The sequence below is a fragment of the Podarcis filfolensis genome, assembly GCF_964270895.1.
Source record: "Podarcis filfolensis genome assembly, chromosome: 2".
NCBI classification, from domain to species: Eukaryota; Metazoa; Chordata; class Lepidosauria; order Squamata; family Lacertidae; genus Podarcis; species Podarcis filfolensis.
In genome coordinates, this window is record NC_139605.1 from 103,563,072 (window position 1) to 103,577,091 (window position 14,020).

The 14,020-nt window shown below is 47.7% G+C and overlaps 3 protein-coding genes across 3 annotated transcripts in view; 1 reads left to right on the top strand and 2 right to left on the bottom strand.

Annotated features, from left to right (window-relative positions):
- The window catches only part of LOC310755626 (tubulin alpha-1B chain), a 109,033-nt gene that overhangs the window by 70,098 nt on the left and 24,915 nt on the right, over positions 1 to 14,020 (bottom strand). The window lies entirely within an intron of this gene.
- LOC310755627 (tubulin alpha-1A chain) overlaps positions 1 to 14,020 on the bottom strand; it is an 89,275-nt gene that overhangs the window by 50,390 nt on the left and 24,865 nt on the right. The gene's annotated exons all lie outside the window — the stretch shown is intronic.
- On the top strand, positions 1,316 to 13,394 carry LOC310755630 (tubulin alpha-1C chain). The gene is made up of 4 exons (XM_083598853.1): positions 1,316 to 1,473; positions 10,280 to 10,502; positions 11,535 to 11,683; positions 12,315 to 13,394. Exons 1-4 carry the CDS (start codon positions 1,471 to 1,473, stop codon positions 13,287 to 13,289), a joined length of 1,350 nt encoding a protein of 449 aa, XP_083454979.1. The 5' UTR covers positions 1,316 to 1,470; the 3' UTR covers positions 13,290 to 13,394.

Sequence of the window (14,020 nt, forward strand, 5' to 3'; positions counted from 1 at the left end):
GGAACAATGGTTATTTATTTATGAACATGAATGACAACTGGCACATAGCCTCAGGGCACAACCGTCCAGGAGTGCTGTGGGGGAATGAAGATGGCAGGTTGCTTTAATTGCAGCAAGACCCCGTAGGTCAGGTAGCAGCTATCAACATTAAATCAGCCTAAAGCAGGGCTGGGAGCACTTGCACGGAGAGAATCAGCTTGCAAGATTTCTCACAAGACTGCAGAATTGGATATAACAGTAGGAAGATCTGGGGGAAGGACATAAAAACAATCAAGTCTTTGTGCTCAGCCCAATACTTCAGCCATGGCCCAACGCATCCCTCAAGAACCACAGGCAGGAAGAGCTTTCTCAGATAAGAATAAGTCCTTTTATTTAAGATGGAATTAACTTTCAAGTAAGACATGCTGTGGGTTAAACCACAGAGCCTAGGGCTTGCCGATCAGAAGGTCGGCGGTTCGAATCCCCGCAACGGGGTGAGCTCCCATTGCTCGGTCCCTGCTCCTGCCAACCTAGCAGTTCGAAAGCACGTCAAAGTGCAAGTAGATAAATAGGTACCACTCAGGCGGGAAGGTAAACGGCGTTTCCATGTGCTGCTCTGGTTTGCCAGAAGCGGCTTAGTCATGCTGGCCGCATGACCCGGAAGCTGTATGCCGGCTCCCTCGGCCAGTAAAGCGAGATGAGCGCCGCAACCCCAGAGTCGACCATGACTGGACCTAATGGTCAGGGGTCCCTTTACCTTTATGATAATAGTAGGAAGATCTGTGGGAAGTATAGGACGACAATCAAGTCTTTGTGCTCAGGCCAATACTTCAGTCATGGCCCAACGCATCCCTCAAGAACCACAGTCAGGAAGAGCTGGCTCGGATAAGAATAAGTCCTGTTATTTAAGACGGAATTAACTTTCAAGTAAGACATGCTTTCATTTGCAGGCATGCGAAGTGTGCGGCTGAGGTCCGCACCCCCCAAAAAAGTTGGTGGGCATTGCCATTGTGTGTGTGTGTGTGTGTGTGTGTGTGTTGTGATCGACTGTGCGGGGCGGGGCTTACGTGCTTGCCCCCCGCCCCGCACATTTTATTCAAGTTGGCACCCCAGCTCTGTTTCGTGGAGGTGGAAAGCGCCTTCAGCTCGGGTCAAGCTCTGGGTTCGACTTCTGCGCTCGCTCGTCCCCGCCTTCCCCTTTCGGGGAACTCGAACGTGCCAATCAGGGGTCAGAGCGGGGGCGGTGCGCCTCCCTCTCCCCCCTTCTGTTCCAGCCACGAAGCCCCGCCCCCGTCGCCTACGTCACTCACGCCTTATAAAAGTAAAAGCACCCCCCCCCGCCCCCGGGAAAGTGCTGAAGTTGGGAAGAAGTTTTTGCTCACTGGCGACTCCCTGAACGGGTCGGTTCGTGAGGAAGGCGGAGCTCATCCCGTTTCTCAGCCTTCTCTTTCTCCTTTATCTGTTTGGTCTCTATCCTGCCTGCCGGGAAACATGGTAGGTCGTGGGTCGGATGCTCCTGTAGCCTCACCTCGGCTTCGGTTCTGAGGATTTTGGTGCCTTGGGAAAGGGAAAACAAGGCTGGTTAAAGCGCAATGCGTGTTTCCTCGTGGGTCTTGGGAAGGCGCGCAGGACTGTGTCCCGGGAGTGCCAGCTGGGCCCGTGGGTGCCATGCAGCGTGCACAGCCCTGGCCCCGAAATATGTGGGTGCCTGGCCCCTTCGTGGGCAATTTTGTGGGTGCTCGGGCACCCCAGGGCGTTGGCACCGTGTCCTGCGCGTGTTGGCAGCCAGCTGGGTCTCCCGGAACCAGTGGCGTAGCGTGGGTTGTCAGCACCCGGGGCAAGGCAAGTAATTTGCGCCCCCTAACCCGTGGATTTGCGCCCCCTAACCCTAACCCCCAGATGTTGCGCCCGGTGCGGCCGGCCCCCCCTGCACCCCCACGCTACGCCACTGCCCGGAACACGTGTGTAGCGGGTAAGCCGGTCATGGGTGCGGCTGAAGGGCGCCAGGTTGAGATCTCGTGTGAATGGGGAGGTGTGGCATCCAGTCGCCCTTCCCTTCCCCTCGGGAGATGGCCCCTGGCCCCATCGGCTGCGCTGGAGCTTTTCTCTGACTCCTGCGATGGGGCCCAGCGCTTAGGAAAACAAAAAAAATCGAGGGATGAGCACTTGCGTGTAGGACGTGGGGATCGTAACGCGCACACGTGTCTGCTGGGCTGATGTCTTGAGGAGCCGCATCCAGGCTCTTTCCGCACGCCAGGGGTGGGGTGAGCAAAATAATGCGCTGAGGTTTAGGTATGTGGGCAGGATGCGCAGCTCTGTTGCCAGCTTCCTCGTGTATAAAAATAATAATAATATAATAATAATAATAGACATCCACTCCCACCCAATGGGCGAACCCGGCTCTGGGGAACTTTTCTGAATCTCGATTTAGCTGACATGAGGTGCCTTCTCTGCCTGAGTCAGGCGCTGGATAATGATAATCCTGGGGGAGAGGGCTTGGAGTGTATTTGTTGCTTTCTTGCAGCTCTGTAGAGCCTGGTAGGAGATAAGCCAGAAGCAGGATTCATGGGTAGTCAAGGAGCAACAAGACAGGCCCAGGAGGATAATCCTATGTGCGAGAAACAGGGAGGGGTTGCTAGAAGCCTCCCTTTATTCATTCTGAGAAATGGGTCTCCGTGGATCTGCAAATAAGCTATTTCCAAAATCCTCCAGACTGTGCGGTTATCTTGCTTTTGCAATGCTCAGCGGCAGGACGTGACCCTCTTAAGCTCAGAATGACAGTTTCCTGGCACCATCTCCCTTCTTCACTTTGGACACGGCATGCTAAGGCGCTTAACGCAGCAGGGTTCAAAAGATCTACACAAGCAGGGTGCAGAGAATGTGGTGGAAGGGGCTGTCGAAGAACCGAACTTGTGCTTGCTTATTTTGGCTATTGGTTAAAAGAAGGAAGTGCTGTGAACCAGAGAGCTTCTCCAAATCACATCTCTCTAAAAACCGCTCTGTTTCCAAATGCCCATTGCAAAAGTGCCAGCCTAAACTGTTTGGGTAAGTCTTAAAAGGCAAGCTCCTTTGGGCTTGGGTAGCACCTTGAAAGCGAAAGTAGCCAAGTTTGGACTTGCCAGCTGCTCTTGCAAAGAGATGCCCTAAACGGCCTCGGCTCAGTATACCTGAAGGAGCGTCTCCACCCCCATCATTCTGCCCGGACACTGAGGTCCAGTGCCGAGGGCCTTCTGGCATTCCCTCACTGCGAGAAGCAAAGCTACAGGAAACCAGGCAGAGGGCCTTCTCGGTTGTGGCGCCCACCCTGTGGAACGCCCTCCTATCATATGTCAAAGAGATAAACAACTACCTGACATTTAGAAAACTTCTGAAGGCAGCCCTGTTCAGGGAAGTTTTTAATTTGTGACATTTTGATGTATTTTTAATCTTTGTTGGAAGCCGCCCAGAGTGGCTGGGGAAACCCAGCCAGATGGGTGGGGTACAAATAATAAATTATTATTCTAAGGGGCTTTCTGCGGCATTGCATGATGCCCAGCTGCTGGTGAAAAGGACGAAACCTCTTTTAACATGTGCTGGAAGGTGTGGCATGTACAGCCAGAGTCAAGGAAGGACCATGGAAGGTAGAATTTTTATAATCGAAAAGGGATGTAGTAAAGCACTCAAGATGCAGTTCCAGCATCAATAAAAAATGTATGAGGCTGCTCAGCAAGTAGTGATTTATTTACTTCATAAAGTTTATATACGTCTGCACCAGGGATGCCAACTTCAATAAAATATTTGGGGTGGGAGCAGGTAAGCCCCACCCCGCCTTGGATCTGTCGTGTGGGTAGTCTTCTCTTCTGTTTTCAGCTGTTGCTGAATACTGCCTCCACCGCAAACAACCAGCTACAGCAAGCCTAATCTAGTCAGGAATTCAAAATAGTTGGTTTCGAAACATCTACCCATTAGCATCTAGATTAGATGGGCACTCCTGAGGAAGCAAGCATTACAGACTAGGAACCAGACTCCCTTGAACTCAGGCTCCCCTATAATATCCAGGCCTTGCCTATTTTTTTTATCAAGGGAAGAGCTCTGAGCACGGGGCCTGCATTGTGGCTGTTACAGTCGAGTATCTCCCTGTGCAGATGATTAAAAGAATGGAAGTAGAATAGACTCAAATTGAAGGTGCCATAAATGTAACACAGTTAATCTTAGAATATAGTTGATGGCAGGGATAGCCATTAATGTAATAAATAAATTCCAGCATTTGTTTGTGAGTGGGTGTTACTGTTTTTTTTGTCAAGTGTTTATTTTTTAATTTTTTATTTCAATACATTTCCAAAGTTTGCAAAGAAGTAAATAAAAGATACGTAAGATAGCAGCGCAAAAGGATATAATGTGAAACACTGAAAAAAGATAAAAAAACTCAGTTCGCGAACGGAAAAAAGGGGGGGAAACAAGACAGAAAAATATTTATCAACAACATTATTTAAGGAGTACAAACCATAACTTGAATAATCTATACACAAAATTAAAAGAAGAAATTACCTTCATATTAGTTTGAGTCCCTTATGAGTTTTATTGACTTCCCACTATCTCTTTGCAGTTGCAACCCAGCTATTACATTTAAATAGTCTGTAATTAATTGTTTGTCCAGATATGATGGAAAAGTTTCTCTTTCTGTGAAATTAGACTAAACACAACGAAGTGTCGTTATAGGAGGGTTTTTTTTGTCATTTATATGTATTTTGTGTTTTCCTTTAGTATCTTTCTGCTGTAAACTGTCCTGTGATCTTCAGATGAAGGGCAGTATATGAATTTAATAAAGAAATAGAAATATACAAATATCCAATAAAGTGTATTTTGGAGTCCAGATGGGTTACTGGGTGACACACCTGTTTCCATCAGCTCCAGCCAGCAAGGCCATTCATCATGGATGGGAGTTGTACTCCAGCGATATCGGGAGGATGCCATGTTAGCTATTTATTTCTTTATTGAATTTATATACCGCCCTATACACGGAGGTCTCAGGGCAATTCACAGAACAAAATAAAAAATGTAAAACCACAGAATATATAATCAAAATAAAAATAACAACCCAATAACCCCCTCCCCCCAAAAAACCCACATTTTAAAAGGACAAAGGATGTCAATCAAATCAACCAAAGGCCTGGTTAAAAAGGAACGTTTCATGAAGGTGCCAGGTGAAATTCCCTGGGGAGAGCATTCCACAAATGGGGAGCCACTGCAGAGAAGGTCTGTTCTTGTATTGCCACCCTCTAGATCAGCGGTTCTCAACCTGTGGGTACCCAGATGTTGTTGGACTACAACTCCCATCATCCCTGAGCTCTGGCCTTGCTAGCTAGGGGTGATGGGAGTTGTAGTTCAACAACATCTGGGGACCCACAGGTTGAGAAAGGCTGCTCTAGATCATGGGTAGGCAAACTAAGGCCCGGAGGCCAGATCCGGCCCAGTCACCTTCTAAATCTGGCCTGCGGATGGTCCGGGAATCAGCATGTTTTTACATGAGTAGAATGTGTCCTTTTATTTAAAATGCATCTCTGGGTTATTTGTGGGGCCTGCCTGGTGTTTTTACATGAATAGAAGGTTAGCTTTTATTTAAAATGCATCTCTGGGTTATTTGTGGGGAATAGGAATTCGTTCTCCCCCTCCCCTCAAAATATAGTCCGGCCCCCCACAAGGTCTGAGGGACAGTGGACCAGCCGCCTGCTGAAAAAGTTTGCTGACCCCTGGGCTAGCGGAACAGAGATTTCAAAGCTGCCCATGTAAAATATGTAGAAAATGGACTTCCAGCAACTGGCAGCTGAGATATATGAAGGACCAAGGCATTGCCCTGAGAGATTCAGGGCAAATCCCAAGGCATAAATTTGCCTGCAATTGCACATGCCAATTTTTATTCATAAATAGATGCAAGTTTTTGTGCAAATTAAGATCACGGGTTACTGCATGGTGCTGTGACGCATGCGCAGCAGCCTCAAAGTTCAAACAGTTTAAAATTAAGATTTTAGAAAGGTTGGGGAAGGAGCAGGAAATTGAGGGGCCAGTGCAGATGGACTGGAACTTAGGCCTACGCCTAACAATACACTTAAAAGGACCATAGGAGTCTTGTAAACATAATTCTACCTGGAGACACTGAAGTGTACTCTTTGACCAGGGCAGTCACTTGTTCATTTATTTCTGTGTCTGCGTATTCTTCGAGTAGTGGTGTTTAAGAAGGGGCAAGACTGTTGCAACTGTATACAGTGGTATCTCGGGCTACGAACAGCCCTGTTCACGAACTATTGGGTAAACGATCTCTGCAAAACCAGAAGTACAGTGGTACCTCTGGTTACGAACTTAATTCGTTCTGGAGGTCTGTTCTTAACCTAAAACCGTTCTTAACCTGAGCTACCACTTTAGCTAATGAGGCCTGCCGCCGCCGCTCAATTTCTGTTCTTATCCTGAAGCAAAATTCTTAACCTGAGGTACTACTTCCGGGTTAGCAGAATCTGCAACTGGAAGTGTTTGTAACCTGAGGTGTCTGTAACCCAAGGTACCACTGAAGGTGTTCTGGTTAGCAAACTTTGCCACGGAAGCCAAACGGTGAAAGGGCACCGGTGCTGGGATGCCTCTGTAGGGAAAGCTCGCCTCGGTTTAAGAACACTTTGGTTTATGAATGGACTTCCAGAACAGATTAAGTTCATCAACCGAGGTACCACTGTATTAGGTTTCATGCTTCCAGGCACTGCTTGTTCACTTGACCAGTCTTTTCTGCAAGGAAATGCCTACTACATGGAAGTTTGATATATAAATGCAAACAGCTTGTTCTCCTTAAGCAGCACCAGCCTAGTTGAAGAATATCAGGCAGGGAGACAGATTATAATGGACAGAGTACCTTCAATAAGTACAGACTCTCCATATGCATTACAGTGGTACCTCAGGTTACATACGCTTCAGGTTACAGACTCCGCTAACCCAGAAATAGTACCTCGGGTTAAGAACTTTGCTTCAGGATGAGAACAGAAATCATGCTCCGGTGGCGTGGCGACAGCGGGAGGCCCCATTAGCTAAAGTGGTGCTTCAGGTTAAGAACAGTTTCAGGTTAAGAACGGACCTCTGGAACGAATTAAGTACTTAACCCGAGGTACCACTGTACTGGCTAGAACAGGGGCCAGCAAACTTTTTCAGCAGGGGGCCAGTCCACTGTCCCTCAGACCTTGTGTGGGGCTGGACTATATTTTGGGGGAGAAAAGAACGAATTCCTATGCCCCACAAAAAACCCAGAGATGCATTTTAAATAAAAGCACACATTCTACTCATGTAAAAACACGCTGATTCCCGGACCATCCGCGGGCCAGATTTAGAAGGCAATTGGGCCGGATCCAGCCCCCAGGCCTTAGTTTGCCTACCCATGGGCTAGAACATTACTTATGAACCTTCTAAGCTTTTAAGGCCGGGAAATAGAGGCACATTGTCTTCAAACAAGGACAGAATGCAAAACATGTTCTGCTTTGCATGAACAATTCACAAATTGCTACCATAGTTGAATTTCCTCTGACCTATCCGTCTCGTTTCTCACACTGGCTACACAATCCTACTTAATGTCTCCTTGAGTGACGTCTACTGCATTCCTCTGCAGTTAAAACTGCCATCTTGTGCGTATTTACATGGGATTATTAAGCGAGAAGGATTCCAGGATAAGGGTTAGTATAGCCTTGAAATTCTTGTCTTCAGCAAAAGCACGGAATGCCTCTGATAAGTTCTTTTTCTTTTAAACAATCTGTTGCAAAAACTTCACCGCTGGTCGTCTTGAGGTTTGTACCTTTCCCTTGAAAGACCAAATATAGACTGTGGCTGCTTGTCATATGGGGTCCAAAGGATTAATTGGGGTATACTTACCCCTAAACACAAAGGCCAGCTGTGTAAACTGCTTTGAGGTTCTATGAACCAATTTGATGTGTTTCTTTTAAAAGTCAAGTGGTAGATACATTTTGCTAAAAAAATTTTTTTAGAAACTGCTGAGCTCATTGAAGTTGGGCTGCCCATTTAAACCTCTAAATAGGATTAATGACTTCAAAATGGCCTTCAGAAATGAAATTCACCCTAACCAAATCCTCTGACTATTTATACTACGAGTCTGTATGGTGAAGAACTCCAGATTTGAGGATTAAAGAATACTTGGAATGAGCACTGCTAATATCGCCCATCCAGTAGACTGCTATTCAAGCACCAAGAAAGGGACAACATTTTAATCTGGAATGTTTGTGGCGATGGGGAAGTCTTCCTGTTTCAAAGGTGAAAGGCAAGGCATATCAGTTGAAGCTGCAGGAATTCCATTTTGAGTTCTCTTCAGATGGGCAGATGCCGTTAGCTGCAAAAGCTGTCAAAAGACACGTCTCTGTTACCAATGGTCAAACACAGTGGCGTAGCGTGGGGGGTGCAGGGGGGGCCGGCCGCACCGGGCGCAACATCTGGGGTTAGGGCAAATCCACAGGTTAGGGGGCGCAAATCCACGGGTTAGGGGGCGCAAATTACTTGCCTTGCCCCGGGTGCTGACAACCCACGCTATGCCACTGGTCAAACAGAAGCATAATGTGAGAGCTTAACTCTTCTGAAAATAGGGCTGGCATATTTCCAGGGAGAATTTCCGAAATGTGGTGCTTTGTCCTGGATCTTGGGGGTTTCCAAAAAAAGAAAGAAAGAAAAAGCTCTTTTTTGAAATATGGCAACCCTACTGAAAAGAGCTCCAAATATCAACATCTCACTTATTAAGAGAGGAGTGTATTTTTCACATATCTTGTTTCTAAGTCAATGAATTGTGGCTGCCTTTGCTTTCTTGCTGTCGAGTCTTCAGAATATTCTGCAAGTAATCTGTAAGCACACAGTTTCTAATAACATGTATTTCAATTCTAAAGGGGCAAGAAGACATCCTTAATGATGGGGGTTTATGAATGGACTGTTCTGTTGCATGAAAATTATACAACAGCCTGCTAGTAACTAGGGCTGCCATACGTCTGGTTTCCCCCAGACATTATCAGGATTTCTTTTATTGAAATAAATTTTATTTGGTTTTACAAATATAGAATTGTAACAATACAAAATATACGGTATATCCATATTTAGAGATTTCTCACCTTCCCCTCTGTCAGGGAACTGCCATCGGAACTAGAGGAGGAGGAGGCGAGGCTCCACAGCGATGCTGGAGAGGGGCCAAGCAGGGAGAGAGGCAGGTCTCCTGTTGGGGAAGAAAATCAGCGCAACACCAGGGATAGAGGGGGGCCAATGGGGAAAGCAGAGAGCAGGCTCCGGGACTCTTCACTGGACACCAGCGGGGAGAGCACAGGTCCTTCGCTACCCACGCCCTCCCTGCGCAGAAGACTTCCGCGCAGGGAGAGTAGGAGGAGACTGGGCGTCAAACAACTTTTATGTTGGAAAAGGTTTAAGAAACGCCCACTGACGGATTCTGCCAGCGACTGAACAGCCACGGAGTGGATGGCTGTCCAGCGAGAAATGGTTGAACCAGCCAACCTAGCCCAGAGCGGCGGCAACTTACGCACAAGCAACCCCTAAAGCCATCACACCCTCCATGGGTCCTATTGTCAACCTTTTCAACTGCATATTATTTCATAATCCATAGTTTATATCTCTCCATTTTGTCCGTAATATCTGCCACATTACAAGTAGCAAAAGACATGACACTTGCAATGTATTTTACACTTGTAACATTATAGGGATTTCAAAGATGGAATTGATGTTGGGGGCGGGGGAATTGATGTTGGTTGGCGCTTTGTCCTGGATCTTAGGCAAAATTGTTGGTGTTTTTGTAAAAAAAAACCAAAACTCAACAACTTTGGGGATGTCCTGGTTTTTACTTTTAGAAAGATGGCAGCCCAACTAAGCAGCTAACTGGCAAAGATTTGCTCAGAAACAGTGGCTAGAGCCTTTGTGAGAACTGCTCTTTCATCTCTGCAGTTCTGGAGGCAAGTCAAACACCTCCACTTCTGAAGCAGAAGATAAACGAGGCTGCTGCAATTAGCGGCCCAAAGTCACCCTGTGAATTAGTGGATAAGTAGTTACAGGTTGACTTGCACATGAGTTTAAGCTGCTGAAGCATACCTTGCCCACGGAGGGGAGGGGGGAATGGTTAATGTTTTCTAAGAACAGGTCACGCTTAATTTCGCAAACTTGAATTTGCATGGGAACGGGTGGTAGTTGATTGACACGTGGGGAAATTGTCAAGCGGTGACGGGTCCTTCAGCCGAAACCTCCCTGAGAGCTGTATTTCTGCTGGAGCTACTACTATAGCTGCTTCTTTTCACAGCGCGAGTGCATCTCCGTCCACGTTGGCCAAGCCGGAGTCCAGATTGGCAATGCCTGCTGGGAGCTCTACTGTCTTGAACATGGCATCCAGCCTGATGGGCAGATGCCCAGCGACAAGACCATTGGGGGAGGAGACGACTCCTTCAACACTTTCTTCAGTGAAACGGGAGCTGGCAAGCACGTGCCCAGGGCCGTTTTCATAGACTTGGAGCCAACTGTGATTGGTGAGCATACAAACAAGACAGGCTACAGGTGGGGCTGTAGCTTACATACCCTCCAACATTTCTCCAGTGAAAATAAAGGTAAAAAGGTAAAGGGACCCCTGACCATTAGGTCCGGTCGCAACTGACTCTGGGGTTGCAGTGCTCATCTCGCTTTATTGGCCGAGGGAGCCAGTGTTTGTCCGCAGACAGCTTCCGGGTCATGTGGCCAGCATGACTAAGCCGCTTCTGGTGAACCAGAGCAGTGCACGGAAATGCCATTTACCTTCCCGACTGAGTGGTATCTATTTATCTACTTGCACTTTGATGTGCTATCGAACTGCTAGGTGGGCAGGAGCAGGGACTGAGCAACGGGAGCTCACCCCGTCGCGAGGATTCGAAAATAGGGATGTCTAATAATAATAATAATAATAATAATAATAATAATAATAATAATAAATTACTTATACCCCACCCATCTGGTTGGGCCTCCCCAGCCACTCTGGGCAGCTTCCAACAGCATATTAAAAACACAATGAAAGATCAAACATTAAAAACTTCCCTAAACAGGGCTGCCTTCAGATGTCTTCTAAAAGTCAGATAGTTGTTTATTTCCTTGGCATCTGATGGGAGGGCATTCCACAGGGCGGGTGCCACTACCGAGAAGGCCCTCTGCCTGGTTCCCTGTAACCTCACATCTCGCAGGCAGGGAACTGCCAGAAGGCCCTCGGAGCTGGACCTCAGTGTCTGGGCTGCACAATGGTGGTGGAGACATTTAAATTACCATGTATTTAAAGCCCATTCTCTTCCCCACCCACAAGAATCATGGCAGCTGTAGTTTCCCCCTCACAGAGCCAACATCCCCAGCACCCTTGACAAACTACAGTTCCCAGGATTTTTTGGGAGAAGTCATGTGCTTTACCTATATGGTGGGCATGCCGCTCAGATCTCCTCAGAAGCCTTAGACATGTGTTTGTCCCGGTGTACAACAGATATGATTCCCCAAGGGCAGATGGTCTTAAATACCATTTCACTCGGGATCTCTTCTCTCCGCAGATGAGGTGCGCACTGGCACCTACCGCCAGCTCTTCCACCCCGAGCAGCTCATCACTGGCAAGGAGGATGCCGCCAACAATTATGCCAGGGGCCACTACACCATTGGCAAGGAGATCATTGACCTGGTCCTCGACAGGATACGGAAACTGGTGAGTTGACGTCTGCTGCTTTGGGACTGGGGAAATGAAGTATTCAAGGGCTTCTAAACACAACAGGAAAGACATTTCACAAAAACACCCATTATAAATGAAGAAAGGACATTTCTTTAATATGTTCCTTCTTGTTTCCTCTGTTCCGGATGTGATCATGGTTGTAGCAAGAAAAAGCACTGCCCGTGTCAAGAGGGAATGGCCAGCTTTTCGGGAATAGACAAAACCCTTTAAAAAAAGAACAAATGGGGACCCTCCAAAACTACTACTACTTCTTCTTCTTCTTCTTCTTCTTCTTCTTCTTCTTCTTCTTCTTCTTCTTCTTCTTCTTCTTCTTCTTCATTTGTATCTCACCCTCCCCGGCTGAAGCCGAGCTCAGAGCAGTTAATGTCATAAAAACAACACAATAAGTGAGGACTGAGTGTGCTTAGAGTCCATAGAAATCTAGATGCTAGAATGAGGAGAAAATGCAAAATCAGAGGGGAGAGGGGAATGGAATAGCAAAGGGGGGATCCTGAAACACCTTCCCCCACTCCTCCCACTGCAATGTTTTGTTGCAGGTTTCACTTTATGTTCAAGCTGAATTAAACTTTTGAGCTGGGGTCTTTTAAAACCTCTCTCTTTTCAACAGGCCGACCAGTGCACAGGTCTCCAGGGCTTCCTGGTCTTCCACAGTTTTGGTGGGGGCACCGGCTCTGGGTTCACCTCTTTGCTGATGGAGCGCCTGTCCGTTGACTACGGCAAGAAGTCCAAGCTGGAGTTCTCCATCTATCCGGCTCCCCAAGTCTCCACAGCTGTCGTCGAGCCCTACAACTCCATCCTGACCACCCACACCACCCTGGAGCACTCCGACTGCGCCTTCATGGTAGACAACGAGGCCATCTATGACATTTGCCGCAGGAACCTGGACATTGAGCGCCCCACTTACACCAACCTCAACCGCCTTATCAGCCAGATTGTGTCCTCCATCACGGCCTCCCTGCGATTTGACGGTGCCCTGAATGTAGACCTCACAGAATTCCAGACCAATCTGGTGCCCTATCCCCGAATCCACTTCCCCCTGGCCACCTACGCCCCGGTCATCTCAGCTGAGAAAGCTTACCATGAACAGCTGACAGTTGCAGAGATCACCAACGCTTGCTTTGAGCCGGCCAACCAGATGGTGAAATGTGACCCTCGTCACGGTAAATACATGGCCTGCTGCCTGTTGTACCGTGGGGACGTCGTCCCCAAAGACGTCAACGCTGCTATTGCCACCATCAAGACCAAACGTAGCATCCAGTTTGTGGACTGGTGTCCCACCGGTTTCAAGGTTGGTATCAACTACCAGCCCCCCACGGTGGTCCCCGGGGGCGACCTGGCCAAAGTGCAGCGTGCCGTCTGCATGCTGAGCAACACCACAGCCATTGCTGAGGCCTGGGCTCGCCTGGACCACAAGTTTGACCTGATGTATGCCAAGCGTGCCTTTGTCCACTGGTACGTTGGGGAAGGGATGGAGGAAGGCGAGTTCTCGGAGGCCCGGGAGGACATGGCTGCCCTAGAGAAGGATTACGAGGAGGTTGGGGCAGACAGTGCTGATGGGGATGACGAGGGCGAAGAATACTGATTTCTATTGTATCCGTTTGTTTTCTACTTCTCACTCCTGTCTCCTTCTGGATGCCTTATGCTGCCCATTGTGTTAGACTCATTAAAAAGAAACATTTGGTTGAAAGCAGTCTTGTTTCTTTCTTTATAGAACAAACCGTGCCCTGTCCTTCTGAGTTGTAGGCCTGGGTCCAAGATTTAGCACTGGAAGCCATGTGTCTGTGCCCTGTCCTTTAGAGTTGCATAAAGGGTTTGTAGGACTAGGTCTTGCTACAGATGATGTCAGCTGAGAACATGCTTTTTGAATGAGTGGAGCTGGACTGGCCAGGCTCTTAGGGTTGGCAAAGCTTGAATGTCTTTGCACCAGGACAACACAGGCATTTGCTGTGCACTGAAGCATGCAAGGGCACTGACCTATATATTTTCAGCACTTTAGAAATTCTGTTGCAAAATCTTTTTTCCTGCTGAGGCGCATGACTCCACTTTCCTGCTTACGGATTTGATACTGAGAAACTTGGCCACTGCATCAACAAGATTCCTCTGGCCTGCTTCAAAGTAACATCTTTAAAATGGTATCAAAGAAATTACAGTGGTACCTCAGGTTACAGACGCTTCAGGTTACAGACTCTGCTAACCCAGAAATATTACCTCAGATTAAGAACTTTGCTTTAGGATGAGAACAGAAATTGAGCGGCGGCAGCACAGCGGCAGCGGGAGGCCCCATTAGCTAAAGTGGTGCTTCAGGTTAAGAAC

Bases quoted from the DNA above. Each gene is read 5' to 3' on its own strand.
- LOC310755630 (XM_083598853.1), top strand. The intron at 10,503-11,534 runs GTGAGCATACAA...TTCTCTCCGCAG, and splicing joins CTTGGAGCCAACTGTGATTG to ATGAGGTGCGCACTGGCACC. The intron at 11,684-12,314 runs GTGAGTTGACGT...TCTTTTCAACAG, and splicing joins TCGACAGGATACGGAAACTG to GCCGACCAGTGCACAGGTCT.